Below are 27,393 nucleotides of genomic sequence, written 5' to 3' on the forward strand. Positions count from 1 at the left end.
GGTTGCAGAAGCCCAAACAATAAGCACCCAGTAAGGCCGACCTATGCGCGGCGCTCTCCCGTTTAAACTTTATTTATGGCCCCCGGCCGACCGGCTCGAACGTGCCCTGCTCAAGCGCGGAGCCGCGAGCACTCGGCGAGCAGCTTAGAGCGCACCATGTGAGCCGCTCTATTCCTTACATGCCTATTCGAGCCGGATTAGCTAACGTGAGACTATTTCGGAACAGACTTTTTGGAACACCTTGAGAGCACTATATATAAATTAGATGAATCGCCTTTATTTAGACTCGACACGCTTGCGAGGAGCAGAATTTTCCTTAAGAGCAAGTAGTTGCTTGGACCGGAAGCTCTCGTAGTGAGTGTGAGCAGTGGTGTCGATGAGATCCTGCAGGTGGGTGGTTATCAGGAACGAGCGAAGATGCACAAACTCGCAGTGCATGGTGTTCTCTACGTTGACCGTTCCCCAGCGGTGGTGACGAACAGGAACCTCCTTGCCGTCGATAGTCGCGGTTTCCGAAGACCCAACAACCGCAAATGGAATCATGTTGCGAATGGTCTCCGTGTACTCGCGCTCCTCGACATCGTACTCATCACTGGCATAGGGGTAGAGACGGAGCTTGTACTGGGCAAACTCAGCCTGGAGCTTGGCTTTGAAACTCTCACGCTCCGCCAAAGTCATAGTATCAGACTTGGCAATAACTGGCACAACGTTGGCAATCTCGCTGAGCTTTTTCAGCACAACCACATCAAGCGGCTTGAGACCGTGACCGTTGGGCTGGATGAAGAACAATACACAGTGCACACGCGTGTCATTCAAATACTTGTCACGCTGAGCTGTCAGCTCTTTGCGCAAATAAAGCGAGTGCTGGTCCTTGATGTACTTGACTATCGGCTCCCAGCACTTGTCGTTGTTCATCTGGTCGCCGTACCCGGGGGTGTCGATAACAGTAAGTTGCAACCGTACGTCGTTCTCGACTATAGTATGCGTCACCGACTGGATCTCAGGCGTGCGCTCGACCGGCTCGTCCGCGCTTTTGCGCCCGTGCGAATGCGCAATCTGCGACGCAAATAGAGTGTTGATGAGCGTCGACTTGCCAAGACCGCTCTGTCCAACTACCATCAGGTTAAGCTGGAATCCACGTTTTAGAAGGCGCCGTTCAATTTGGCGCGTGATGGTATCAAAACCAACATAGTTTTTCGGCTCGATTGAGGTCATGTCAACGCGTCAACTTACCACACATCCCATGCCTTTTGACTAATGGTTACCCGGATGTATCATATCGGCGCTACCTCAGGCCCCCCTATTTTGCTTGGGGTTACAATCTGGCATCAAAAAATTTCAATTCACATATATAATAATCTTGAATCAGTTTCTGGATTGAGGGCAAAGCCATTAGTTCTTGCCACTTCGGGAAGCTTCCTGTCCGGTAAGGTTCTCAGTCCCAGATTTATATAAATGTTTTGCAGGACCTGGTAATAGAAGCATGTTTGTGAAGTTGATTTATTTAGCCGTTATTTTCATAACTAGCTTGGCGGCCTGTATCTACCCGGTGGTCTCTTCGTTCTCCTCGAGGTCGCTCTATGTCCTGCGCCACTTCGGTACCGGCGTGATCATCTCAACGGCCATCCTCCATCTACTTGAGCCAGCAAACGACGCACTTACCGAAGAAATCTTACCCGAAGGCTGGCAAAACTACCCCTGGGCATTTGCATTATGTTTAGTGGGCTTATTCTTGACGGTGCTCGGCGATATCTTTAGCCAGCGTCACTTGTACAAAAAGGGCATTTCTCACTCACATGGGCAGGCCCTCACAATTGAAACACCCTCCAAACTCGATAGCGAGATCGTTCCTGACATTTCAATCGCTACTCAAATCTCTGGTCTGTTGGTTCTAGAGATCGGTATCGTGTTACATTCGTTATTTATTGGCTTGAGTTTGGGCGCCACTGAAAAAGGTGGAGCACTGGCCCTAGCAATCGTATTCCATCAAACTTTCGAGGGTTTAGGCCTGGGTGCCCGCCTCTCCTCAATTGAATGGCCCCAGTCAAAAGCGTGGGTCCCAAAACTCCTCGCCATTCTTTATGCCGTCACAACCCCTGTTGGAATTCTGATCGGAATCGCACTGTCAGAACAGTACGACGAAGATTCCCCGACCGCATTGATCGTAACCGGTATCTGCGATAGCTTGTCCTCTGGTATCTTGCTCTACACAGGGCTGGTGGAGTTGTTGGGTAATGAGCTTGTCAATGCGCATGACCTGCCCACAGCACCTCTCAAAGATGTCCTGGTAGCCTACGGCTCTATCACTGCCGGCTGCTATGCTATGGCATGCTTGGCAATCTGGATTTAACAACTGGGATATATTTTAACTCTGCTACAGAGTTGATGCTATAGTATTAAGATTTTCGAAGCACTTATCAAACAAAAGAAATCAGTCATAGTCTGTGTCTTCCTGCACGGGACGAACCTCTGGCTCAACTGGAGTTCCGCTATTCAAAGGCGTTCCATTTGAATTGGGCTCGACAAATACCCTTTTGGGCTCGGGCTCATCGAATTCACTATGTCGTTTCCCGGAACTTTCAGAGACAACCTCTTCTTTGACAGACTCTTCGGGCCCTACAGCAGGGCTCGCCTCGCTGGCCGATTGCGGTACACCGCCAGAGTTACTGCTACTAGAGCCACTGGTCTCTGGTTGAGGAGTAGGCTTGCTCACTGGCGCCGGCACCGGTGATTTCGACCCCTCCAACCCAGTCTTGGCGGCAATCGCTGGGCTCTGTTCCACAGAAGATGCAACAGCCTGCTGGCTCGGTTTTGCGTCAGGTGCTGTTTCTGAAGATGGGCTTTCCGATGAAACGATCGCGTGCTGTGCGAGCCCCGGATGATTCTCAGCATGTAATGCTTTCGGTTCTTTAACCTCAGGGTTCGCCGAAGAGCTGGACTCGGCTGCTGAATCCTCAATCTTGGGCGTGATAGGTTGTTGAGTGACTTTAGCAGCTGATGTTTGAGCCCCCTTGTTCTCTATGGGTTGTGGAGGTTGAACTTGGACAGGTGCTTGGACAGGTGCATGATATTGATCGTGGGCCTCCTGGGCCTGCTGGGCCTGGGCTTGTTGTGCCTGGGTCTGCTGTACCTGAGCCTGTTGCACCTGAGCCTGTTGCATCTGAGCCTGTTGCATCTGAGCCTGTTGCATCTGAGCCTGTTGCATCTGAGCCTGTTGCGCCTGAGCCTGTTGCGCCTGAGCCTGTTGCGCCTGAGCCTGTTGCGCCTGCGCCTGCTGAGCCTGAGCCTGCTGAGCCTGAGCCTGCTGGACCTGAGCCTGCTGGACCTGAGCCTGCTGGGCCTGAGCCTGCTGGGCCTGAGCCTGCTGGACCTGAGCCTGCTGGGCCTGAGCCTGCTGGGCCTGAGCCTGCTGTGCCTGAGCATCCTGAGCCTGAGCATCCTGAGCCTGCTGTGACTGAGCCTGCTGCCCCTGAGCTTGCTGTGGATGAACTTGAGCTTGTGCCTGAGATGGCGGCTGAGCCTGTGCCTGGGCTAGAACTTGAGCCTGCGCCTGAGCCTGAGCCTGAATAGCAGCCTGTGCCTGAAGCTGAGGAGGCTGAGGTAAAGCAGTTTGCGCTTGGCCAGAATTTTGAGTGCCTGAAACCTGTCCTGAAAGTGGAGGAGGAAGATTTGAACCTACTGGCATGGTCTGATCGGCAAATGTGGCCGCATAGATACCTTGAGGGCCCAGGGGAGCAGGAAGTGGACCAGATGGAACCTCTGCACCACCCATTTGAGCCTGCAAATGTTCCAAACGACTTTGAATTTGACAGTTGGAAGGATCAAGCCAGGAGGCTCTTTGGTATGCATATAACGCGTCTGATAGCTGGCCGTTGCAACTCTCATAAAGGGTTCCCAAATCATACCACGCCTCACTGATATAGGGATTTAAGCCAAGAGCTCTAGAATATGCATCTAAAGCGTCACGGTACTGGTTGATCTGATAATACAAAACACCAATAGAGCACCAGAAAGTGGGATTGCGATCATCACGATAGACAGCTTGTTGGTAAGCTTCATAAGCCTTGGAGAAAGACTGCTGGCTCATGTAACAACGGCCGAGCAAATACCAACTCTGAGCGGATGGGCTTGATTCCAGGCTTCTAGTCAAATAGCTGATAGCAGCGTCATAATCTTTGTTCTTATGAGCCAGCCAACCAAGCTGTTGAAGCACGCTGGCATGGTTTGGCGATTCGGCGAGAACACGTTCGTATGCTTCAAACGCCTTGTCGATACTTCCCTGCTGTTCGTAAACATGTCCAATTTGGAACCACAAATCCGGGGTAGTCAGAGGAGCAGGCGGAGTGTTGAGGATATAACGGAAGCACTGAAGTGCTTGCTCATAACGGCTCTGTTGTTTGTATATAATACCCAATCTGAAATAGACTTCATGGGCCTTTTCAAAATTTGGATCAATCTCAAACACCTGAGCAAACGCTTCTTCGGCGTACTCCAACGAGCCATACCTGTCATATAAAATTCCAATTCCATACCAAAGCTTTGGGTCTTTGATATCGCGATTGTACAGTGCCTGTTGATAGGCACTAAAGCTTTTGCCGAGCTCGTCGGCCATAAGATAGCAGTGTCCTAAAGCAGCCCAAACTTCACCAGAGTTGCCTTTCAGTTGGAGAAGTGACTGAAAGCATTCAATGGCTTTCGGATAGAGTTCACATTGACGGTAACAGCCGCCCAGAGCGTTTAAGAGTTCTGGAGTGACTGGCTGATATTTGAGGGACATTTCGTAGCATTCGATTGCCTTTTCATACTCACCGACATTTTCAGCAAGGTGGCCAAGAGCCTCCCAAGTTTCTGCTGTCATTTTCTCGACTTGTTTCGAAACCCCTTCGACCTCAGAGGACCTACGAGTACCCGACGCCTGCGCCGACGACTCGACCTGATTAGTAGACGATGGTCTGTTTGGAGTGGAATACTGCTGTGACTGACGTCGCACTTCAGCTACCTGACGGGGCTTCTGCGCAGGGGAGTGTTGTTGACTTCGAGGGGGGTGAACCTGAGGTTTAATCTGGTGAACTTGAGAAGGCAGAGCTTGCTGCTGCGGTTGCTGTTGCTGCTGTTGCTGTTGTTGCTGTCGCTGCTGTTGCTGTTGCTGCTGCTGCTGTTGTTGTTGTTGCTGCTGTTGGTGGTGTTGTAAAGCTTGAGCCTGAGCCGCTTGAGCTTGTGCAGCTTGAGCTTGGGCCTGAGCCTGGGCTTGGGCCTGGGCCTGAGCTTGTGCTTGGGCTTGGGCTTGGGCTTGTGCTTGGGCCTGAGCTTGGGCTTGTGCTTGTGCTTGTGCTTGTGCTTGTGCTTGTGCTTGGGCCTGGGCTTGTGCCTGGGCTTGTGCTTGGGCAGCTTGGGCTTGTGCTTGGGCCTGGGCCTGTGCTTGGGCTTGTGCCTGGGCTTGTGCCTGGGCTTGTGCTTGGGCTTGTGCTTGTGCTTGGGCTTGTGCTTGGGCTTGGGCTTGGGCTTGAGCCTGAGCTTGTGCATGTGCGTGGGCTTGAGCTTGAGCCTGAAGCTGTTGCTGGTGGTGATCTAGTATTTGGTGTTGTAAAACAGGGGTCTGCATCATGGGAGTTTGATGTGCCGACTGGGGGTGGGCCATCTGATGCCCCATTTGTTGCTGAACTTGCTGTGGTATCTGTTGAGGAACTTGCTGCATGCCAACTTGGCCCTGGTCCATGCCAGGAGTACCGATCATAGGAGAAGGCTGCGGAGTTTGCTGATGACCTGGAATACCAGCAGCACGCTGTTGACTAGCTTGCTGCATCATTTGAACATGTTGGGGGTGCATCTGAGGCATCATCTGAGCATAGACGTTCTGATCGATAACGTACATCGGGTTCTTCATATAAGGGCCCTGAGAGCCCATTTGCTCTCCAATCATAGCGGCGGGCATTTGAACCATCATCGGCTGATGCATTTGTTGAATCATCGCCGCCTGCTGGGCAGGAGAAATGTGCATTTGTTGGCCCTCGGGCATCCCACCGGCCATCTGGGCGGGCATCGCACTAGGGTGTCCCGCCACAGAGGCGCCAGGGACGGGGTTGTGCATTCCATTAGACATTCCATTTTGCGAGTTCATTGCATGCTGCGAGACCCCATACGGTTGTTGAGGATGGGGAGCTGAGGCCATAGAGGTGGGTTTGATCAAGACTGGGAATTTTGCTTAATCGAAAAGGTCCTGAGCACTGCAAAGAGAAACCGTGGTGTTTTCTGAGTTTCAAGAGTTCAAAAGAGGCGAAGGGCGGCGAATCCAAGAGCCAGTGGAAGACTAACCAAATGAAACGAATCCGCAACCGGACAATAGGGGCGGTTCGTTACTGAATGAAGGACGGTGGATAAAACTCGCTCGTTTCAATCTGTGCGGTATATGTCAGATATACCAGAATAATTCAAGTCCGTTGTGCTGCGGTGCACTCAAGATTTATCGATTGCTTCAGCGATGGCGAGTCCTGAAGGGATACAATAACGAAAATGTACCGTCAGCAGCCTAGGACAACACTACTCCACAATCATGTGGGTAAGGGTAGGGAGTCGGAGTTTCTTTTCCTGTATGACAGATCTACTACGATGCGCTTGCGGTAAGGGTCGCAGCATGCATATGACTAACGCAAGCCTGACTCTACCCTCACCCGCGACAGGCTGCATGCTGACGCCATGGTGGTGAGAGCGTGAGCAAGTCGTCCTGGACCCGGCTGAGCAGGTGTCTAATTGAGGTAGTTAACCATTAGCAGATCGAGTTTATTTCCCGAACAAAGTGGGGCTCGTCGTTTTATCTAATTATAGTTGGGGCGATTATCATTCTGCAGGGCATTCAAAAAGTAACTACAACCGCCAAGAATACCATGGAGACAACCCTCGTGCCCCCATGCGACTCGCAATTTCACAGGGCGCGGCCCTGCAGGGCCTTTGCTTCTGGGACACCCACTTTGATTGCGTGCATGCGCATAAAGATATCCTTGGAAACCTGCTGCATCGCTCTGACTAAGCAGACCCAACCTTTTGTTGGGTTTTCGGCACCGTGCGCGAGGTGCGAGCCTGTTTCAGACGGCGAAGCGGGTTTTAATCGGTGGGCACACACTTTTTTGCCATCCCGAGCATTTGGGCTCGCTCCCGCATTCGGCATGTCAATCGCCCTCACCCGTGGATGCCCCTAACCCCTGCTGTAGCATTCCTGAGACCCATCTGCATGCTCGGCGGCACCGGTAGAGGAAAAAAGAAAAAAAAAAGTCTGGCAGTATGGAAAGCAAGAATGCCAAGCCATTGGTACGAGATAAAATGGTTTCCACAGCTCAACGATTATTGTCGATACCACGAGTCTGGTGGCCTTGAATACCTTGCTTATCGCGGATCCACCAGGCGCAAAATAATATGACTCTCATACAATCATGACCCGGTTCGGTGAAGGTCAGGGTAACCTCTAATCTATCCGAGGCTAGGGTTGGGTTGCGAGGGTAGAGCAGGCGCTCTCTCAACAAGGAACAGGCGAAACGGTAAACTTTTGGGAAACCCGCCCCAGTATGCAAGCAGACTGCGCAACTTAGTGCATTGCGCTGGGGTGGCATGTTTCATGCGTGTGACGTAAATCCTGCTCAAGGCGAACCGCTAGCCGGGGAAAATGCAATACCAGTGCAGACTAGGGTGATAGAAGCTATTTGCTACCTAGTAGATTAGGGGCAACCTCTCTCAGCCAGTCGAGCTCGACCGGGGAGACTACTCGGGCGTAGGCCTTAGTGGTAAAGACATACTCCAAGTACATAATTGCCGCTGAGCGACGTCCAAAAAGCGAGCTGCTAGGGTGAATGTTGATAGGCTGATTGTTCACTGTAGATTGATAACGGCGGTCTGCCAGGCCCACGGCAGTGTTGGTGGGGTAGCCTCGCAGGAAGCTCTTAATGATTAACTCGTAGTCAATCGTGTCCTCGTCCGCTTGATCGCGCTCGCGAGTAAGGCGTAAGTATCTTCGCAACTGCGCCCGGATTTGGTTGACCGACTGCATGGCACGCGGCGAGACGGCGATACGAGCACACCAATCGCGAACATCGCGGCGGCCTGCACCGGATGCTACTAGAGACTCGTAGGCATCGTATATTTGTTTCACCAAAATTAAATCGCCATATTGGGCTGCAGCAGGAAATAATTCTGCTCTGGCTTCCGCAACCTCTCCTTGCTTGGCTACAGGCGGTGTCAGCAGCAGGTCTGGAACATTTAGACATGCAGCAATGTCAATTACGGCGTCACGTACATGCACTTCCTGATCAACAGCATGGACAAGCACGGCAGCAAGCGCTGGATCCACGGGTAAAACAGACATCTTGCTGCCGAACTTGGTGATTTTACCGGCTGAATCAAGGGCGCCCAGCGCGTATAGCTGTAGCAAAGCATTGGCCACGGACCGCTGGTTGGGCGTTTGAATCCACGGAAACTCATACACGTTATCAACGCCTGCATTTTTCAAAGTCAAAACAGGCCCTGAAACAGGACACAATGCAATCTCAGGTTCTGTGTGGGGGGCCATTTTCATGTAGTCTGACTCGAGATATAACCTAAAGCACTTGCCCGGAGCCTCACGCCCAGCTCGGCCCATTCGCTGCGCTGCTGATGCTTGCGAAATAGAAACCGGTAGTAAACTGTCCAGCCCTAGCTTTGATCGGTAGACCCGCACCTTGCGGCGTCCGCCATCAATGACATATCGAATGCCGGGGATTGTCAAAGACGTCTCGGCAATATTCGTAGCCAAAACAACCTTACGGGTGCGAGCGGGTGTTTCTGCGAATGCTTTCTGCTGAGCACGCTCGGGCAAAGCGGCGTATAGGGGTACAGCCCAGATCTTGGGCACATTATTGGGCCGATTGGGCGCCCGCGAGTGAAGCTGCTCCGCAGTGGCCTCAATCTCATCTTGGCCAGAAAGAAATACAAGTACATCACCCGTCGGCTGTGTGGAATTGACCTGTTCAACTGCCTTGACAGTTGCTTCGACTAAATTCGATTCTTCGGCCTTGAGATAAAAGCGCTCAACCGGATAAGTTTTACCTTCAACATAAAGGATGCGGGCGCCGCCAAAAAACTCTGAGAAAGTTTCTGCATCTAGCGTGGCAGACATTACAACCACCCTAAGCTGAGGCCGGTTGGCCAGGATCTGTTTCAAGAGCCCCAACAACAAATCAGTCGTTACGGTGCGTTCGTGGGCTTCGTCAATAATAATCGTAGTGTAGCGTCTCAAATTCGGATCGATCATGATCTCACGCAAGAGCATACCGTCCGTGACGTATCTGAGAACAGTTTGGAGCCCAAGCTTGGCTTGAAAACGCACTTGGTACCCGACTCTTTCCCCCAGTCCTGTCTGCATTTCGGCGGCAACTCGGGTGGCCAGGCTCATGGCAGCGACTCTTCGTGGTTGTGTAACAGCAATTCGCTGTTTGGGGTCTACGTCAAGCAACAGCTGGGGCAGCTGCGTTGATTTACCCGAACCGGTCTCACCAATGATAACCGTCACTTGACTGGCCAGCACGGCCTCAGTCACTGCCTTTCGACCCTTATACATCGGCAGCCGCCTTCTCTGTCTCAATATCTCCTCATAGGCGACACTCGATCTTTGTTTGGGCAAAGCATCCGAATCTTCACTGTCGCTGAAATCGACAGTTTTCATGACAAATCCGTCTGGGGCATTTCCGAGTTTAGTGGGTCTGGGCGAAATGCCAATCTGGGCCATTCACGGAATAAAAGTACGTTGAATTTTGTTACTAGTATGCATTGACTACTCAGGCACGGTCTGGGGCACCTCGATAGGCTTGGTGGGCGGAGCGTAAAGAAACAGAAGAGTGTAGCCAGCTGCAGACATAGTTGCTAACAAAGAGGCAGATTTACCGTAAAGTCCTGGTTGTTTAAAGAAGGAGCCCGCGTGTGCCAGTCCGTAAAGCCATCCCCAGACGGCCAAGAAGCCCGCGCCATTCTTGACGTCACCGTCATATATCATCAGGGCCCCCAAAAGATGGGCCCCGCCAAAGCCGGCACACGACAGCCGCGAAGGCCGCAGAGGGATGCCCGGCGCGGGTGCCTTGCGGGGAAGACCACCCAACAAAAAGCCTCCTGTAGCGATTGCTGGGGTTCCGGTAGCATATAATTTCAAAAGGTCCTGCATGTTAGAAGAGGTGGTTTGCTGTGGGTGGAAGAGGTTTACTAAACTGCAGGGCGCGTCGAGTGGCATCGCATGTCATTTAAGCTGACGAAAATCGAAGCTTTGGATGGCTATTCGGTCTATACTGTCGGGCTAGCCGATCTCCTGGCAAATACAGCCTGGCACACTATCTACATGTTCAATTATATGTACGATTTGCCGTGGGTGGTGAGCCATTTTCCCCCAAGCGCAGACATTGATATGCATGTGATATATGGATACAAGGCTAGTGCCAATCAAGAGGGGAAAGACTTGGAAGCAGGCAAACGAGAGTGTGCCAGGCATGCTTCCAAGATACGTTTGCATCTGCATGGTGTGCGTTTGATAAACCAGTACGCGACACACCACTCAAAAATTATGATCTTTGTGGGGGCATCCCGCCTGCAAATTGTCATACATACAGCAAATATGATTGAGTTTGACTGGGCAAACATGACCCAGGGGGTGTGGATCTCGCCGCTTCTTGAGCGCCAGGACGTACCAACCCCGCATTCACGATTCAGAGGCGACTTCACTCGCTATCTTATGGCCTATAACATCCCTGCTGTAACAAAACTGGCAGAATCATTCACAAATTACAATTTTTCTGGCATACATGATACTCTGGTTGCGTCGGTCCCCGGTCAGCACCTGAAACCATGGTGGGGGTTGAGAAGGCTCAAGCAAGAGCTCGCTGAGCTTCATGTGGAAGAGTCCATCTGTCAAATCTCTTCAATTGCAACGCTGCCTCAGCAATTTTTGCCAAAACTGGCCTCCTGTCTCAATTGCCCACTGTCTGAACTGGCAGTTGTTTACCCCACTATGCAAAACATCCAAGAGTCCCTGAACGGCTGGCAAAGTGGCGGATCAATTCACCTCAAACGCAAAACGACCGCCCACGACAACCAGTACGACCGTTTGGCTCCTCACCTCCGACAGTGGAAGAACCTCAGGCATGCGCGAGACCGGGCAGCCCCACACATCAAAACGTACACAGGAATAACCGACAACCAAGCCCAATATTTCTTATTGACGTCGGCAAACCTTAGCACTCAGGCATGGGGGTCTGAAAACCCTAAAAAGGGCACTATCTACATTCAGTCTTGGGAATGCGGGGTGCTGCGAAAACACGGCGATATCCCTCTAATCTATAATCTACCGCTTGTTCCCTACGGCCCTCAAGATAAAGCATGGTCCATAGACACGTTTTTAGCATCAGTTAGTTAGATCACTACGGGTGCCATAAAGCGCGCTCAGTCAGCGGCTTTTTTCCATCGTTTATTAATGGTCAGGAAGCGGAAACAAGACAACGACGAAGGCGAAGTAACGAGGTGTGTATGCGGCAACGAGGACCTGCACTTCAGTGCGGCAGCCAAAAGAAGCGGTGCGGATCCCGGCCTGTTTATCCAGTGTGACAAGTGCCACGTTTGGCAGCACGGGTACTGCGTAGGGTTTTCGAGAGCCAGCGAAGTGCCCGAAGTGTACTACTGTGAAAAATGCAAACCTGAGCTCCACATCATTGTCGTGCGTCCTAATGGTCGTACTTCGCGGTATATACCTTACGAGCGTAAACAAGGGAGGATGCGGAGGTCCTCCTCGGCTTCCGATTCCGAGCCTGAGATTGGGAATGAGAAGGAACGACGATCTTCTGCAGACGAGAGACGCCGCCGTACCCTCAATTCACGCGAGGATGTGATTCTACAGCGCGTGCTGGAGCAGTCAGCTCAGGAGGCCCTGGAGGCTGAGCGAATGCGGGGATCGGGAAAGACACACCGCGGTGCTGAAAAGGCCGAATCAGACGATGATGAAGGCAACGAGTCTCAAATCCATGTTTCCGACGATGGAGAAGAAGAGGCACCCGCCGATTCCGAGGACGATGGTGACGCTGAAGACGAGGATGTTGAGGACGAGGGAGAAGCCGAGGCCAAAGCCGAGACCGAGGCCGAGCCAAAAGAGGAAGAAGCCGGCAGTAAGCGAGAAGCCTCGCCTGAGGAAACTAAAGAGGCTGAATCACCCGAGCCTCTGCGAAAGAAAAGAAAGCAGGAGCCAAAGGGCCCCGGAAAACGACGCGGCCCGCCAGCGAAAAAGGCCGCGGTCCCTTCGCCCATCCAACTATCTAAAAAGTGCAAACCACGAATCCCCCCTCCGCGCTCAACGCTGGCCGATATGCGCAAACGGGTTCAAGCGATCATTGAGTTCAGTGGACGTACCCAGATCGAAATGCTGAAAGAAGCTGAGGCCCGTGACGCCTTTGTAAATGATCAGCGAAGCCGCGGAGCCAAGAGCACTGCCGATGCCATGGAAACGCTTTGCATACAACACAAAACTAATATCCAGTCCCTCGAAGCTCTGACTAGAAATTTGCTTCAGTGGCAGGAGCTTTATGGGTAAGAAGCCCCCAACAGGCCTTAATATTATCTATCTATCTATATAAATATAATAGCTTCACCAGCTTCTCATTGTCTACTATTTACAATAAGCCCTTGGAAAACGCAAGAGCCCAGGTTCTCGAGAGGCCATCATCCAACCATTTATTCTGGAAATTGGCCTGAGAAAAGAATGACCACGACGCCGTCGGATCAATGATGGCGCGGTTGAGCTGCAAGATACCCTTCCAGCCGCTGTCGACGTTGTCTACGAGACCACCAATTACGGCGTCCCATTCCTCACGCACAAACTGCGGTTGTCGCACGTAGGGCGAAATCGGAGTCAGCGGAATCATGTGGATACCCTGGATATACTCCAAATTGGTGCCAAAGTACGTAGTGTGGTCGATCTTGTTTTCAAATTTGATACCGGACACACGGTTGGGCAAAATTTGAGCAGGCTCGGTTGTGTTGTTGGACGAGAAAAGCATGTAGTGGCCCATGGCTCGCCTCTCGATGGCAAGAATAAGGTCCGCACGGCGTTCCATAGATGTATCACCAATCACCTGCGCCCAAAGTTTCATTCCGTAGTAAAAGTGATAGTCCTCCGAGGAAGACTCCTCATCCTTACCATCACCAGAGGCAAACAGGCCCTTGGCAAGGGAATGACCTTGGAACCAGTCAAAGGAGCGAGAAATAGGGAACGTCTTATCATCGCCAAAGTTAGCAACGTCACGAACAAGAGAGTTGACCCACTGCTTGTTATCCTTGGCCCAACTGCCACCTAGCTCTGCATCGACTTTTCCTAGCACAGCAGCAGCATGAACAAAGTACCCGTAGTGGAAGTGGTGGTCATTATAGTAGGTGTTACCGAAATCTTGACCTGGATCACTCCAGCCCGCTTGTGAAACAAGGCCGTGGTAGAGCTGATCATAGGCAAGCGGCGTCTGCTGTTGGTTTTTGGTGAACGTCTCAAAGGCAGACTTCAACTTGTCAACCAAGTTGCGGGCAAAGTTGTCATCTTTCACAATGTACTTCACCACAAGCAGAATAAGAGCAAACTTGTCCATTGCTTTGCCACTAAAATACATTGAAGAAAGATTGGTGAGTGCCTTTATGTCACCGTTGGTTTCGTTAGTCGCACTCTGGGCAATGAGTTTGAGGTCGTCACTACTGTAGTTGCCGTGAGCAAAGTTGTTGTCTCCAGCTGGTTTGCTCACATTCCATGGAAGGAATCCAACATCTTTGGGTAGATCTTCGAACATCTCGAGGCTGGTGGCAACGCACATTGTCATGTCTCCAAGCACAGTAGAACTCAACTTGTACTTTGTGACTTTGTTGTTCATAGTGGAGGTAAAAGATTCGTAATGATGAGGCAAGGCATAGATCAATGTACCACCACCAGTCGAAGAGCCGGCCATCGCGTACTCGAAACGATAGGTTGCCTTAGTCTGATCTGAATTGACCTCGCCAGTTAGTTTCACCCCAGTGCCATAAGCACCCGCTGCACTGTCGATAGTAGACACCCAGGAGTCATCACCAATAGTTGTTACCTGAACCACAAGCCCATCTTCATCGCTGCTCGCGTCTAGATGATTGGGATCACGCTTGCCAAAAGACACGCTGGCTCCTGACGGCGAGGTTGTATAGACCAACCAGGTCACACCGTTCTCAAGAACCACCTTTTGACGAGTCAAACCAGCACGAATAACAGCTGCATTGTCGACACTGCGGATACCAATCTGCGAGGATACAACAGGCTTCAGCTTGGAGTACACGCCAGTTACGAATCCCATTCCATTCAATATAGGAAACTGTACCTGTCCATCACCGAGACTCAGTTTAGCTACAACAGACAGAGGTCCCCATTGGCTGGTACTGAAAGCAGGAGACGTGTGATTGAACTGATTAGCGCTCAGGCACAGCGACATAATGCCAACAGGGTTGTAGTAGTAGCTAGCGGGATTGGAGTTGGGATTGGGGCCAAACACCCGTTGTGATGCGGTTGTGTGCGAAATACCAAGACCATAGAAATCATCAATGGCCGTCCACCACACACTGAATGGATGCGGGAACGCATAAAGTGTGCGCTTGTCCAAGAGCATGTTGCCATAGAATTTGTTCGTTTCTACCGGCTCACCGTTTGTGGGATCCTGCGGACGAAGGGGATGGTCACGCTTCGGGAAAACATCAGCAATTCCGGTGTCGATACTCGTGAACAAAGACATGGTTGATCACTAGAAAGCCCGCAGCTCCAAGATTTCTGCGTTTTTAAGGCAGTGTGCTCGGGTTAGGGTGCATGAGACGGTCGAGCTTTCATGCAGAATCTTTTGCTAATTCCGATGGTTAATTTGAGTAAGAAATTTGAGAAATTATATTATAAGGTTTAGTCGGATACACTGGAAATGGAAGATTCACTGATGCTGGTGTTGTCCAGAGGCGAAGAGGTACTGTCAGCACCATAAGCATGCTTTTTATCAGCACCAAACCTGGCTTGCAGCTCGTGGTGGATCTCAATCGCGTTCTTACCTTTCTGCGTCTTGACAATTTCGGGTGCGGGATGACCATCGGCGGTAGCCTCGTCCTGGTGCTCATCCTGGTCAAGAGGCTCAAGCGGGACCAATTTGACACGAGAAGACGATTTGGGCACACGAGCGAGCCAGTAAATGAAAACGGCACCAACCATGTTAACAACGATATAAACAATGAAAAGACCAAGATTACGCCATCTCTGATGGTAGTAAATATCCAGGCTGGCAAGATAAATGTTCGTATCGGCAATAGGGCAGTAGTTGCATTCGGTGGTGGACGCGGGATTAACAACCCGGCCACCTCCCATCTTTGCATACAGACCAAGGTATTCTCCACAGTTCATTCCGTTAACAGCTGGCGCTCTAACGAACTCATAGTCCGCACAATTCACAGGGGCGTTAGCAATAGCGAGAGCGAGCATACCACCGATCCAGTATGTCATTGGTGATACGCGATACATAAACACCCAGAATCCAGGCATGTCCTCCTTGGTGGATAGTACACCACAGAACATCAGTGTGATCGTGAACAGCAACATAGCAATATTGGCTGATGTATCATCGTCATCCATACCAGCGACACACACTTGACCCATCGTGATCGAGAAAATGTAATAGAGGATAACGTAGAAGTACGTCATACCTCCACGCTCCGTCATGGCCCCAGTAAAGTTGGCGTTGTTGTATAAGCCTGCAGGGTAGTACCAACATAGGAACGCAAAAGTGCCCACAATGATTTGCCAAGGAATTTCCGCAATGATAACTGCCGGTGCGAACGCCTTCCAGGATAAAATCTTAGATGGACGCTCGCGAGTCTCGTACAGTGCACGTTGGGCGACAAACGAGGGTAGGTACTGGTAAATAAGAGCATTTTGAAGAGTTGTGAACATGAAGACCGAAAACATCAGATTCTGCATGCCCTGAATAGTGTTATCGGCCTTGAAGAATGCAAAACCATTGAAAAGACACGTGATAACTGACAGCCAAAACTTGGACCACAGGTACATAGGCTGGCGCCACTCCATCTGCCACTGACGATGCAGCATACGCCAGAACTGATACCACAAAGGCGCAGCAAACTCTCGATGCGCTTCCTTGTCAGGGTTGCGATTTTCATGTTTGGCATCAAACCGGCGAATGAGCTCGTTGATTTCGTCACGCATAGCCTGGCGCTCCTCAGACCACAGCCAGACGTCAGCGTAGTCCTGATTGGCGTGGGATCCGGGAGCCGCACCAATAACATGCAACATCCATTCAGCAGGATTGGCATCTGGAGGACAAGGGTCCGCGCCATACTTTTCGAAGTAGCCACAAAGCTCCTCCGCGTTCTCGCCAATTGGACCAAAGTAAACAGTGCGGCCACCACGAGCCAAGAACAAAAGACGATCAAACTGTTGCAACAACAGCGCAGAAGGCTGGTGAATCGTACATAAAATGGCCTGTCCTGCGTTGGATAGCTTCTTCATCAGTTGGCAAACCGACCAAGCTGTCTGAGAGTCCAAACCGGATGTCGGCTCATCCAAGAACAAAAGCAGCTTAGGTTTAGCAGCCAACTCAACTCCAATAGTCAAACGCTTACGCTGTTCAACATTGAGACCATTGCCTGGGACACCAACAACTGCATCAGCATAAGTCTCCATCTCCAAAACCTTCAGCACTGTATCAACGTAGGCAATCTTCTCCTCGTAACTATCTTTCCAAGGCTGGCGCATCAGTGCAGCAAAAACAAGCGACTCACGGACAGTAGAAGTCTCCAAGTGCAAATCTTGCTGCATGGCGTAACCGGTCGACCGTTGGAAAGAGTTATCACGTGGTGTACCATTAACGAAAACATGACCAGTGACTACACCCATGGTGACACGATTGGCGAGGGTATCAAGGAGTGTGGTTTTACCAGCACCGGAAGCACCCATGAGAGCAGTCAAAGTACCTGGCTTCACCCAACCCGAAACGTGGTTTAGTAAACGACGAGGCTCGCCCTTGATCTTGATATCGTAGCAAACATCTTTCCACCAGAAAATATCATCAGAGGCAGCCAAAGCAACATCCTGAGAACCAGTATCACCGTCAACCAGTTGCTTAGTAGGAGCACCCTCGTGGCCAGCAGCCTTCCATTGTTTCTTCATCTTGTTCAGAATGCGGCGGGGAAAGATCAAAACCTCACCCTTGGTACGGGCGCCAGGATTAACCCAAACTGCCAAGAGATAAGTGCCCAAGAAGAAAAACATCCAACCAAACGTAACACCAATGTTACGCCATTGATGAGTTTGTTTATAACGGAACGATTGCCAAATATAGTCACTACCTTGAACCTCCATCTCGCCGACCTTGGAACCAGGAACTGTACAAATACGCTGGCTCATTGGGACATCAGAATACGCAGGACCTTCAGGGAGCAAACTTGTACACTTGAATAAACGGTTCGAAAACTCATTCGTAAGTAGGGACTCGTAGATATAGGCCAAGGGATCGACATAATTAATCCAACGGCACCACAAATGCATGTTACGAGTAGGAATAACGAAACCAGTAAACAGGACCAAACCAAGCAAGATAAGATTTGCGGGAACCATGGCCTCCATGAGTGTTTTGGTCATAGCACCAAGTGTTCGGAACAGATGCGACATGGTGAGAGTGGCCAGGAAATTGGCAAACAAATAAAAGAAGAAATTACCAGGAGATCGACGCAGATTGGGGATGAAATACATCACGAGATTAAAACTGATAGCAGTCGCAATCTTAATGGGCATTTCTGTGGTAATAGAACCAACCGCATCGGCCGCTGGGTGATAAAGAGCATACTGGTGATGTTTCTGCACGATAGGACGAGCCTCGTACAAAGCGAAAATTTCCAACATGCAAGAGAAAGCATTAAACAGAAGGGCAAAAAAGATGACCGCGGTACGGTGATAGAACGATCCAGTGACCTGTTGCATATTGTAGAAAATGGATGAAATAATTAGGCCCATGGCGAAGTTACCAAATACCTGAATAGAAGGCATCGTTGGGTCACCTTGCATGCGCTTGAATCCGCGCCAGGCAAGACCCTTCACCTGTTCGTGCCAGGAGACAGTATAAGCCGCTTTGTGAGGCAAGCGCTTGTCTTTACGCAAATCGGCAGATTCTTGGAACTTCTGAGCATGCTCACCACCACTAGGATAATTGCTGTTGAAGTCGTCAATCTCTTGCTGCAGTTCAGCATAAAGCTCGGAATTTCTCCAGCGCTCGTTGAACTCTTGCGGCGTACGAGGAACCTTCTCTTCGTAACCAGGACGTGCTTCACGTTCAGTTGGTTGAGAAAGAGATGTCAAAAAGTCAGGAGTAGGCTGACGGGGCTTCGGTTGCCAACCCATATCGTAAAAGAATTTACGAGCTCTAGCCACGGGACCATAGTAGATCTGGTAACCTTCGTAGAGGACAACGACTTTGTCAAACATGTCGTACATCTCATCCGATGCCTGGTAAACGGCAACAGCAGCAGTAGATTTGAAAGTATCACTTGAGATACGCAAAGATCGAACAAACTCCAAAGCAGTAGCCGAGTCAAGACCACGGGTGGAATTGTCCCAGCATTGGAAAACAGATTGGCAAAGCACCAACTCTGCAATTGAGACACGCTTACGCTCACCGCCGGAAACGCCGCGAATCAAGTCGTTACCTACACGAGTGTTCATGGTGTGGGTCAGACCGAACGTTGCCATAACAACGTCGCGCATATGGCGTGCGTAGGTCATGCGATCTACACCATTGATGCGGTTGTCAGGGGTCTTCATGCGAGAGGCAAAAAGCAGGGTATCGCCGACAGTCAAATTTGGAAAGTGCAACTCAGATTCCGCCGAGTAGGTAACATCACCGCGGAAACGTGAGGAGACATCATTCGCACTGACACCACTATAGTTAAACTCGGTCTTATCCTCCACTTTGAACCCGTAGGTCTGCTGGGAAAGTGTACGCAAAAACGTCGAGCAGCCAGAACCAGGACGCCCCAATACAACTAGAAGCTCGCCCGGTTGTAGAACACCATCCATACCATAGAGAATGTCCACTTTTTCCTTTTTGGGGTTCATTGTCGCCACAACCATCTGAGCTGTGGCATACATTAGATTTCCTGTAGTGAGCTGGTAACCAGAACCGCCAGTCGAGTGGCCATACGCATGCAAATTGCGGAAAGACACACCAAGCGAGCGTTCAGGGTGCTGGTCAGATTCGCTGGACATGAGTCGATGAACGTTTTGAGACCACTTCAAAGATGAAAACTCCGGAGAGGAGGGGTCAAGCTCGGGATCGCTTGTGTCGCCAAACGGAGATGCGTAACCGCTGCGAGTTGAGACCCGTGTGAGCTCTCGCGCCAGCTCAAGGATGTGCTCATGCTCAGGACTTGTATAGAGCTCTGGACTGGATAAAGAGCCTCCGCTAGAACTAGCAGAGCCCTTTTCGTCTGATTTAGTCATTGTTGATTTACCGAACCAAGGTAGAAGCTATCAGACAGTTCGCTTTTACACTGCAAACCTATGCTTCGGTGAATTGAAATATCATCTTGGCGGCGGCGAGTATTTATTCTAAATTCTCTGCGTGTCCAGGGTTAGGCCTCGCGGTTGTATGCGACCACATGCAAGCATATTATGTAATAAATACGATTTGCGCCTGCGAAGAATGTTGGATGTGTACACTGGCTGGATTCAATAAAATTCCATAGTATTTGTCTTAAATTATCGCCTAACTGCAAAATCCGTTTTCTCCGTTTCGTTTTGACGCCGTTCCTCCCATAATGTACCCTACCCCATCTGTGTGCCAATCTGTATGTCTTGCGCCCACGGATCGGGCAAGTTTGTTGGGCCCCGAACCGACGAATTAACGTGAGGCTGGAAATTGTTGATCTTGCTACCAATTTAATGAGTGTGTATTCGGAATGCTCTATGGGATATATGTCGTATTCGATATGGCTCTATGTGCAGTACGAGCCAGATGGTGGGGCGTCTGTGGTTCACTCTTGTTCGAGGCGCCACTAAGCCAAGCTCCCTCCCTGTGCCTCGCATGACTACGCACAAAAACGAGCCGTTTCCGTCCGGCTCGGTTGCAAACAGGTGGATGGCCCGAATTTTCATCCGACATATGACAATTGTTCCTGCATATGCCTGTTTATACTTTCGCTGGTGGTCTTGTACAAAACTGAATATATATTTCAGTCGCCTCAGACTTTGATGTTCCGGGAGTTCTGGCGTGAATAGCCTAGTGGCGAACCCTAAGGTCGTCACTTCACACTACCACCTGCTCTCATGAAACGGATCACCAAGCTGTCGTTGTGAAATTTCTTCACAATTTTATGTATACTCGTAGCGTAACTTTCAATCTATGTATTGTGATTGTCTCAAAAATGACCCCAATCAGAGAGCACCACTACAAGCAAGGGTAGAGACACCGATCCCCCACCCCCCACGTGCCAATGCCCATCTTTCCACCCATTGAGGGTCCATTTGGCCTCCATAGGAAATTAGTAGTCGTTGTGAGTTTAATAAACGCTTTTTATCCGACAGTATGGTGGTGTGCACATGGGTTGGGAAACCTCTGCATCCCACGCCGCAAAGCAATGCAAGCTTACCAGACGTGCCTGATAAGCGATAGCAATCTACAGATCTTAAACCCGGCCGGCAAACAGCACTCTGACTGAGCTATCTCTCTAGTCCAAACAGCATTATGATTGAGGTATGTTTCAGATTCGATTCTATATATCGGTATGTAAAATTTAGATGAATTTGGGGTATGAAACCACTCCTGGTGGGGTTGGCTCTGTCAAACACTCACAGAACTCACAGTCGAATTAGACGAATTAGTGCCTTGGAATTTGGCAAGGTAGGCATGATGGATCGCAACTGCGTCCTTGCCGGTTTGGAGCTGCACGACCTTGGGTGCTTCTTTTCCAGCAGCTTTTTCCTCATCAAGATGCTCGTCCTGGTCAACGGGCTCAATAGGAACCACCTTGACTCGAGAGGAAGACTTGGGAACACGGGCAAGCCAGTAAATGAATCCGGATGCAATCATGTTGAAAGCAATGTATGCCATGAAAATGCCCAGATTGCGCCAACGCAGGTGATAACTGATATTCAAGCTGGCCAAATAGCTGTTGGTATCAGCAACTCTGCAGTAATTGCAGACTCCAGTTGACAGAGGATTGGCAATATTACCATGGTTCCTGGTGGCAAAGCTCTGCAGATAGTCACCACAGGTCTGGCCATCAATAGCCGGTACCTTCAACATTTCGTAGTCCGCGCAGTTCACGGGTGCATTCGCAATACCCACGGCCAACATGCCTCCAACCCAATACGTGAATGGAGAGACACGATACATGAATTTCCAAAATCCAGGCATCGCATCCTTAGTAGACAAGACACCACAGAACATTAGCGAGATAGTGAACAGCAACATGGCAATGTTAGCGGAGGTATTATCGTCTTCCATGCCGGCAACACACAACTGGCCCATGGTCAGAGCAAAAACGTAGTAAAGAATCACATAAAAGTATGTCAGACCACCACGTTCGGTCATCTGACCGGCCCTACTAGCATTGTTGTAGAGGCCAGTGGGATAATACCAACAGAGGAAGGCAAAAGTACCCGTCCACACTTGCCAAGGAATCTCCGCAAAAACTACCATAGTTGTGAAGGCTTTCCACGACACAATCTTGGAAGGACGTTCACGGGTCTCGTAAAGCGCACGCTGTGCGACAAACGAGGGAAGATACTGGTAAATAAGGGTCGTTTGGATAGTGGTGAACATGAAAATTGAGAACATAAGGTTTTGCATACCTTGAAGAGTGTTATCGGCCTTGAAAAAGGTAAAACCGTTAAACAGACTGGCAAGCACAGCGAGGATAAACTTCGACCAGAGGTAGATGGGTGATCGCCACTCCATAGCCCACTGGCGTCTAAGAAGATGGTAAAACTGGTACCACAAAGGTGCAGCAAACTCACGGTGTGCCTCCTTATCCTCATTGCGATTTTCATGCTTGGCATCAAAGCGACGAATGAGCTCGTTGATTTCGTCACGCATCGCCCGACGCTCCTCAGACCACAGCCACACGTCCGCGTAGTCATGCTTGGCATGTGAACCAGGAGCTGCACCAATAACATGCAACATCCATTCAGCAGGATTAGCCTCAGGTGGGCACGGGTCTGCATCATACTTTTCAAAGTAGCCACAAAGCTTTTCGGCATTGTCACCGATGGGACCAAAATAAATGGTCCGTCCACCGCGAGCCAAGAACAAAAGACGGTCAAACTGTTGCAACAACAGCGCAGAAGGCTGGTGAATCGTACACAGAATGGCCTGTCCTGCGTTGGACAGCTTCTTCATCAGTTGGCAAACCGACCAAGCTGTCTGAGAGTCCAAACCGGATGTCGGCTCATCCAAGAACAAAAGCAGCTTAGGTTTAGCAGCCAACTCAACTCCAATAGTCAAACGCTTACGCTGTTCAACATTGAGACCACTGCCGGGGACACCAACGACTGCATCAGCATAAGTCTCCATCTCCAAAACCTTCAGCACTGTATCAACGTAGGCAATCTTCTCCTCGTAACTATCTTTCCAAGGCTGGCGCATCAGTGCAGCAAAAACAAGCGACTCACGGACAGTAGAAGTCTCCAAGTGCAAATCTTGCTGCATGGCGTAACCGGTCGACCGTTGGAAAGAGTTATCACGCGGTGTACCATTAACGAAAACATGACCAGTGACTACACCCATGGTGACACGATTGGCAAGAGTATCAAGGAGTGTGGTTTTACCAGCACCGGAAGCACCCATGAGAGCAGTCAAAGTACCTGGCTTCACCCAACCCGAAACGTGATTCAAAAGACGTCGGTGCTCGCCCTTGATCTCGATATCGTAGCAGAGATCCTTCCACCAGAAAATATCATCCGATCCAGCAAGCGCGACATCATCATCACCAGTGTTACCCTCAACTAGCTGCTTAGTGGGAGCACCCTCATAACCAGCAGCCTTCCATTGTTTCTTCATCTTGCGCAAAACGGAGCGTGGGAAGATAAGCATATCACCCTTAGTACGAGCACCCGGGTTAAGCCACACAGCCACAAGATAGGTACCCAAAAAGAAAAAGATCCAGCCAAGGATAACACCAATGTTACGCCATTGATGAGATTCTCTGTAACGGAACGACTCCCAGATATAATCACTGCCCTGAACATAATCTTGACCTTGTTTGGCACCATTAACAGCACATACCTTTTCGCTTAAAGGAACATTTTCGTATCCAGGGCCACTAGGAAGATACTGAGAGCACGTAAACCTTCGATTAGAAAACTCATTAGTGATGAGCGCCTCGTAAATGTAAGCCAACGGATCAACATAGTTCATCCAGCGACTCCATAAATGCATATTTCGAGTGGGCAACACAAATCCGGTGTACAAAACCAAGCCAAGAAGCAACAGCTCGGTGGGAACCATCGCCTCCATCAATGTCTTGGTCATGGCACCGAGGGTACGAAACAAATGTGACATGAACAATGAACCCAAGAAGTTCGCAAAGAGATAAAAGAAGAAATTTCCAGGGGATCTTCGCAAATTCGGGAGGAAATACATGACAATGTTGAAACTGAGAGCCACAGCGATCTTCACTGGCATATCGGTAAGAATGGACCCGATAGCATCAGACGCTGGATGATATAGTGCATATTGATGATGCTTTTGAACGATAGCACGACTCTCATACAGGTTGAAAATTTCGAGGACACTTGAAAAGGCGTTAAACAAGAGAGAAAAGAAAATAACTGCCGTTCTGTGATAGAATGACTCACTTGTTTGCTGCAAGTTGTAGAACATGGAAGAAATAATCAAACCCAGGGCGAAATTTCCAAAGACCTGGATAATTGGCATGGTGGGATCGCCCCTCATACGTTTGAAACCACGCCAGGTGAGTCCAAGAACCTGTTCGTACCAGCCTACAGTGTAAGCGGCACGATGAGGAAGTCTCTTATCCTTGCGAAGAGTTGCAGCATGGTGGAACTTCTGGGCATGTTCACCACCGGGAGGATAGTCACTGTCGAACTGATCCATCTCCTGTTGCAACTCGGCATACAAATCTGATGCTCTCCAACGCTCATTGAACTCCTGAGGAGTACGAGGCACTTTTTCTTCAAAACCAGGACGGGTTTCACGTTCGCTAGGCTGAGAAAGTGAAGTCAGGAAATCAGGCGTCGGCTGGCGAGGTTTAGGCTGCCATCCCATATCGTAAAAGAACTTACGAGCTTTGCTAACGGGGCCATAATAAATCTGATATCCTTCATAAAGCACAATTGTTTTATCAAACAAGTCGTACATTTCATCAGAAGCTTGGTAAACGGCAACAGCAGCGGTAGCCTTGAATGTATCACTTGATACTCGCAGCGAACGGACAAATTCTAGGGCGGTTGCAGAGTCTAAACCACGTGTAGAGTTATCCCAACACTGGAACACAGACTGGCAGAGCACCAGCTCCGCAATAGAAACACGTTTACGCTCACCACCAGATACACCACGAATCAAGTCGTTACCTACACGAGTGTTCACGGTATGACTGAGACCAAACGTAGCCATAACCACATCACGCATGTGCTTAGCATAAGTCATGCGATCCACACCATTGATACGATGGTGAGGAGTCTTCATACGAGCAGCGAAAAGCAAAGTGTCACCGACAGTCAAGTTGGGGAAATGCAACTCAGACTCGGCAGAATAAGTGACATCACCACGGAACTGCTTAGGAATACTCGCGGCATCGACACCCGAGTAATTGAATTCGGTGTGTTCGTCGATGTGGAATCCATAAGTCTGCTGTGCCATAGTACGAAGGAAAGTGGAGCAACCGGAACCAGGACGCCCAAGAACAAGCAAAAGCTCACCAGCGTTGATAACACCGTCCATATCATGTAGGATTTCGACTCGCTCCTTGCTAGAGGTAATGGTTCCAACGATCTTTTGAACAAGGGTCATAGGCACGTTGCCAGTAGTTAACTGGTAACCTGCATCACCAATTGTGTAACCGAATGCATGTAGGTTACGGAAGGAAACACCAAGAGAGCGCTCGGGGTGGGTTTCAGTCTCACTGGACATAAGACGATGCATGTTCTTCGCCCACTTCATGGAAGAGAACTCGGGCGATGAGGGGTCTAGTTCAGGATCTGTTATATCACCGAACGGCGAGCCATAACCACTGTGGGTGGTTATGCGCGTTAGCTCGCGCGCAATTTCCTGGATGTTCGCTACTTCAGGAGTTCTGTAGACATCCGGTGTGGTAGAAAGACCTGTGGATTGACTTAACACGGACTCTTTATCCCAAAATTCGCTCATAGGCTATAGACAAGTTGTAACACTCAAGCGAATACACTTTGTATATGAGACTGTGGTATATTGGAGTACAGCCCCAAATTAGCAGAATCCGAGCTTTTTGTATGGTTTTTTTATCTGCTGCAAGGTTCAGGGTTGGTATGCTTGCAGCAAATTACTAACGGCTTTCCACAGGCGATGTCGCCCTGATCTGGCGGAGTTTGGAGGCCGGATTCGAGGTCTTTTGCACTTGGGTGGGCCGGCAGGTTGACGCAATCGTGGGGATTTACCCATTTATGTGACTGTTATGTGTGGAAAGACCGGAACGATTGGCAAAAAGCCACGCTGAAAATCTTTTATCGTGAAGTTAGTAGAGCTTGCCCTTTTACTCAGCGACTAGGTTTGGTTGTAATGTGCATCGCAAGTGTCGTGGCCGGCTGGAAACCCATTCCGAGCCGGAAAATAAGCCCTCTATGGATACCTGAGACAAACTTACTTTAACATACTTAAAATAGATATTATGCCACTTTATGAAAGGTTTCAGGTGACGTTACATGTCGTTTATATGAATACCCAGGCTCCAACAAAGGACTGTTGATGGGAATTTGTATTCTGATGTAAGGGTAGGGCCGGTACCCTGCCTGGGTCCTTGCGAACTACCCAGTGGCAAGTGTGCAGACAACGAAACCCAGCCCGCTAAGTTCGGGCTTTTGCAGAGTACTAGCCAGAATTTCCAAATTTTAGGATTCAAACTTTTTCCAGACATAACCACGCCAATTGAATCAACGAGTCTCTTCGTAAAATCGGGGCCCCGAAAAGAAGTATGCGTCTTCATGCAGACCGTAGCTGTAGAGGCAATACCCTAGTTCCGAAGGCCACTCGGAAATCTTTGATTGTCGCTAGCGAGGTATTTGTAATATTTGCTTGTATCGAGGGTGTTTGCTGATTGTTGCTGACTAAGCATGTGAGACCACTCGAGCTTCTTTTGGGTTCCGTGCGTTACTAAACGTTTCCGTAACCGGATGCGTATGGGGGTGGTGCTCCCTTAGTCATCGGTATCTTTGCTTGCGTAATCACTTCTCTTGTGTGCCCGGGAATTACTAAGGGTTCCACAATCCCTTGGCCCACACATGCTCAAAAAACGCGATTCAAGCGTCTACCCCTGGCTGGACGCATTAACGAGCATGGAAATGTAGGGGAAAAAATAAGGCGCGTTCCCACCACTAAGGACTCCAGAAGCCCAGTTTTTGGACGTCTTTTAGTTTATTCAATAGAAATCCATGTTGAACTACTTTTTTATTTATCGCGAATCTATCTTATTTCACATTCTTAGCGGACCCAAGTCGCCTGCACAACCAGTTTAGTCCTGCCACCATGATACATACCGGCATGTGTAACCAGTTTAACGTGCATAAGACCAACCCGTTGTGACAGCCAGTCGGAGCAGTTGACAGTCATAATTATTCGGGAATAGTGTTTCTTGTTTGACACGTAAAAGATACTCAAACGCACAACCTTCACTGAGTTGGATAAAGCTAGCTAGACTCTATGTATCAACACCTAGTTTGACATTTAATACCATTGCCTAACAATCGAATTCTACAACGGTTAGTCGACCTGACAACCTATAACATCTATAGCGACCTGAAACTGATGTGTTTCAGAAATCGCACATTCCATCTGGGAGCCTCGGGACCCTCCTTCAGTGGGCACAGCCTTTAGGTATTGCTGCCAACAGGGGGTGCCATTTGTATATAACAACTCAAGGGGGCTTGAAGACCGATAAAGATTTCAGATTTAATAAAATATTGCAGCCACGTCACCTCTAATTAGGCTATTTTTTCAAGCCCCCTTATTTCCGCGATGCGTGGAAGAATCAACGTCATCATGCAGGTCGCTCACCTCCTGGAGTGCAGCTTCGCTTAGTCCGTCATATAAATAGGAGTCCTTCTGCAGAGGCCCTCTTGTAAATAGCAAGGCGCTTGAACAT

The 27,393-nt window shown here is 49.8% G+C and overlaps 10 protein-coding genes across 10 annotated transcripts; 3 read left to right on the plus strand and 7 right to left on the minus strand.

Moving 5' to 3' along the window:
• Positions 1 to 276: 276 nt before the first annotated feature.
• On the minus strand, positions 277 to 1,215 carry B9G98_00246 (Cell division control protein 10; the record flags this gene model as incomplete). The annotated part of the gene is made up of 1 exon (XM_024806804.1): positions 277 to 1,215. One exon carries the CDS (start codon positions 1,213 to 1,215, stop codon positions 277 to 279), a length of 939 nt encoding a protein of 312 aa, XP_024662572.1.
• A 268-nt stretch (positions 1,216 to 1,483) lies between these two features.
• On the plus strand, positions 1,484 to 2,350 carry B9G98_00247 (Zinc-regulated transporter 1; the record flags this gene model as incomplete). Its single annotated transcript, XM_024806805.1, has 1 exon — positions 1,484 to 2,350. The coding sequence occupies one exon, from the start codon at positions 1,484 to 1,486 to the stop codon at positions 2,348 to 2,350; it is 867 nt and encodes a 288-aa protein (XP_024662573.1).
• An 81-nt stretch (positions 2,351 to 2,431) lies between these two features.
• B9G98_00248 (General transcriptional corepressor ssn6) lies at positions 2,432 to 6,169 on the minus strand (the record flags this gene model as incomplete). The annotated part of the gene is made up of 1 exon (XM_024806806.1): positions 2,432 to 6,169. One exon carries the CDS (start codon positions 6,167 to 6,169, stop codon positions 2,432 to 2,434), a length of 3,738 nt encoding a protein of 1,245 aa, XP_024662574.1.
• Positions 6,170 to 7,687: 1,518 nt separating this feature from the next.
• On the minus strand, positions 7,688 to 9,748 carry B9G98_00249 (putative ATP-dependent RNA helicase DHR2; the record flags this gene model as incomplete). Its single annotated transcript, XM_024806807.1, has 1 exon — positions 7,688 to 9,748. The coding sequence occupies one exon, from the start codon at positions 9,746 to 9,748 to the stop codon at positions 7,688 to 7,690; it is 2,061 nt and encodes a 686-aa protein (XP_024662575.1).
• A 45-nt stretch (positions 9,749 to 9,793) lies between these two features.
• B9G98_00250 (Altered inheritance of mitochondria protein 19) lies at positions 9,794 to 10,177 on the minus strand (the record flags this gene model as incomplete). The annotated part of the gene is made up of 1 exon (XM_024806808.1): positions 9,794 to 10,177. One exon carries the CDS (start codon positions 10,175 to 10,177, stop codon positions 9,794 to 9,796), a length of 384 nt encoding a protein of 127 aa, XP_024662576.1.
• Positions 10,178 to 10,246: 69 nt separating this feature from the next.
• On the plus strand, positions 10,247 to 11,419 carry B9G98_00251 (Tyrosyl-DNA phosphodiesterase 1; the record flags this gene model as incomplete). Its single annotated transcript, XM_024806809.1, has 1 exon — positions 10,247 to 11,419. The coding sequence occupies one exon, from the start codon at positions 10,247 to 10,249 to the stop codon at positions 11,417 to 11,419; it is 1,173 nt and encodes a 390-aa protein (XP_024662577.1).
• A 57-nt stretch (positions 11,420 to 11,476) lies between these two features.
• Positions 11,477 to 12,583, plus strand: B9G98_00252 (Putative histone deacetylase complex subunit cti6; the record flags this gene model as incomplete). The annotated part of the gene is made up of 1 exon (XM_024806810.1): positions 11,477 to 12,583. One exon carries the CDS (start codon positions 11,477 to 11,479, stop codon positions 12,581 to 12,583), a length of 1,107 nt encoding a protein of 368 aa, XP_024662578.1.
• A 79-nt stretch (positions 12,584 to 12,662) lies between these two features.
• On the minus strand, positions 12,663 to 14,786 carry B9G98_00253 (Endo-1,3(4)-beta-glucanase 1; the record flags this gene model as incomplete). Its single annotated transcript, XM_024806811.1, has 1 exon — positions 12,663 to 14,786. The coding sequence occupies one exon, from the start codon at positions 14,784 to 14,786 to the stop codon at positions 12,663 to 12,665; it is 2,124 nt and encodes a 707-aa protein (XP_024662579.1).
• A 158-nt stretch (positions 14,787 to 14,944) lies between these two features.
• On the minus strand, positions 14,945 to 19,540 carry B9G98_00254 (ABC transporter CDR4; the record flags this gene model as incomplete). The annotated part of the gene is made up of 1 exon (XM_024806812.1): positions 14,945 to 19,540. The coding sequence occupies one exon, from the start codon at positions 19,538 to 19,540 to the stop codon at positions 14,945 to 14,947; it is 4,596 nt and encodes a 1,531-aa protein (XP_024662580.1).
• A 1,339-nt stretch (positions 19,541 to 20,879) lies between these two features.
• B9G98_00255 (ABC transporter CDR4) lies at positions 20,880 to 25,427 on the minus strand (the record flags this gene model as incomplete). Its single annotated transcript, XM_024806813.1, has 1 exon — positions 20,880 to 25,427. One exon carries the CDS (start codon positions 25,425 to 25,427, stop codon positions 20,880 to 20,882), a length of 4,548 nt encoding a protein of 1,515 aa, XP_024662581.1.
• Positions 25,428 to 27,393: the final 1,966 nt, after the last annotated feature.

This window comes from Wickerhamiella sorbophila (genome assembly GCF_002251995.1).
Source record: "Wickerhamiella sorbophila strain DS02 chromosome Unknown contig1, whole genome shotgun sequence".
NCBI classification, from domain to species: domain Eukaryota; kingdom Fungi; phylum Ascomycota; class Dipodascomycetes; order Dipodascales; family Trichomonascaceae; genus Wickerhamiella; species Wickerhamiella sorbophila.